Consider the following 1,414-nt stretch of genomic DNA (forward strand, 5'->3'; position numbering starts at 1 on the left):
CTGCAGAATTATGACTTTTTTCCTGCAGAATTATGACTTTTTTCCCCGCAGAATTCTGACTTTTTTCCCGCTGAATTCTGACTTTTTTTCACAGAATTCTGACTTTTTTTTGGCAGAATTATTACTTTTTTCCCGCAGAATTATGACTTTTTTCCCCGCAGAATTATGACTTTTTTCCCGCTGAATTCTGACTTTTTTTCACAGAATTATGACTTTTTTTTTGCAGAATTATGACTTTTTTCCCGCAGAATTATGACTTTTTCCCCGCAGAATTATGACTTTTTACCCTGCAGAATTCTGACTTTTTTTTCCGCAGAATTGTAACTTTTTTCGCAGAATTGTAACTTTTTTCGCAGAATTCTGACTTTTTTTTCGCAGAATTCTCACTTTTTTCTCTGAATTCTGGCTTTAATCTTGCCACACTAATCAATAAACTTAAAATGCAGCAACAACAACAACAAAAAAACCATTTAATTTTCAGATGATTATTTTACAGCCATCTTGGACTTATTTCTTAGTCTTATTATTTATCAATTAAATAAAATTAAAGATGCAGAGAAGATAAACAGATTAAACTTTCAGGCAGGTTTAACGTTTTTTTTACCCTAAAACTGAGGTTAATTGTAAGAAGGTGAAATTATTCCTAAAAATCTGATAAGAAATGAAGTGTGAAGATTAATAAACACAGAAAATAATCCCTTGTTGTTGCAAGTAAATATCTTAAATGTATAAATAAATAAATGTTTGTATATCTGGAGCGTGTAACAAAGGTAATTTCCCTCTGGGATTATTAAAGTATGTCTGATTCTGTGGATGATAGGAAGCAGTTTAACATCATGCTAATGTTTTTAGCTTTACCTCTTTAACGATGACTTCCGCCTCCTCTGAGTTAAATGAACCCTGAAAAAGATAACAGAAGATCAGCGGCTGTTTAATGTCATCAAACCGATGGAAAACTTTGATTATTTTTATAAATAAACCATCCTGGAGGCAGACAGCTCAGTCTGGGTGCAGGGAGCGGTTCTGTTAGCCTCCAGCTAACTTCCTCTTTCTAACCTCCATAAACCTGATAAAACATCGGTTTATAGTCTAACCTCGCTGCCGTTTTGATACTCCTCCATCCCGGCGGGCTGTCCTCGCTTCACGCCGCTTTCTGGCTCCGTTTACTGGGAGAAAACTGGATCAAGACCCGGCTGGGTGGAACAGAAAGGGAGTCTGGTCCAGACTTCCTGTCAGCTGCGACACTTAACAGAGCTAAGGGGAGCTGCTGCCACCTGCTGGTGACTCCGGGAACTAACAATGCAAACGCCCGCATTATATTGTCCTCTAACATTTAGTTTTTTATTATAAATGGTAGTTTTTAATAGGAGTTATACGGCAGAGTATTAAGGGCTACTGAAAAAATAAATAAATA

At 36.4% G+C, this 1,414-nt stretch overlaps 1 protein-coding gene across 1 annotated transcript in view; it reads right to left on the minus strand.

The window, feature by feature from the left end:
• The window catches only part of LOC107096827 (dynein light chain Tctex-type 1-like), a 5,438-nt gene extending 4,202 nt beyond the window's left edge, over positions 1-1,236 (minus strand). The window contains exons 1-3 of the mRNA XM_015393697.1: positions 1,095-1,236; positions 841-900; positions 419-422 (exon numbers count right to left, since the gene is read on the minus strand). Of these exons, the coding sequence (XP_015249183.1) occupies positions 419-422; positions 841-900; positions 1,095-1,121 (91 nt within the window). The 5' untranslated portion in view covers positions 1,122-1,236. The remainder of the gene's footprint in view (positions 1-418; positions 423-840; positions 901-1,094) is intronic.
• Positions 1,237-1,414: the final 178 nt, after the last annotated feature.

The sequence above is a fragment of the Cyprinodon variegatus genome, unplaced genomic scaffold (genome assembly GCF_000732505.1).
Source record: "Cyprinodon variegatus isolate N-32 unplaced genomic scaffold, C_variegatus-1.0 Scaffold653, whole genome shotgun sequence".
NCBI lineage: Eukaryota > Metazoa > Chordata > Actinopteri > Cyprinodontiformes > Cyprinodontidae > Cyprinodon > Cyprinodon variegatus.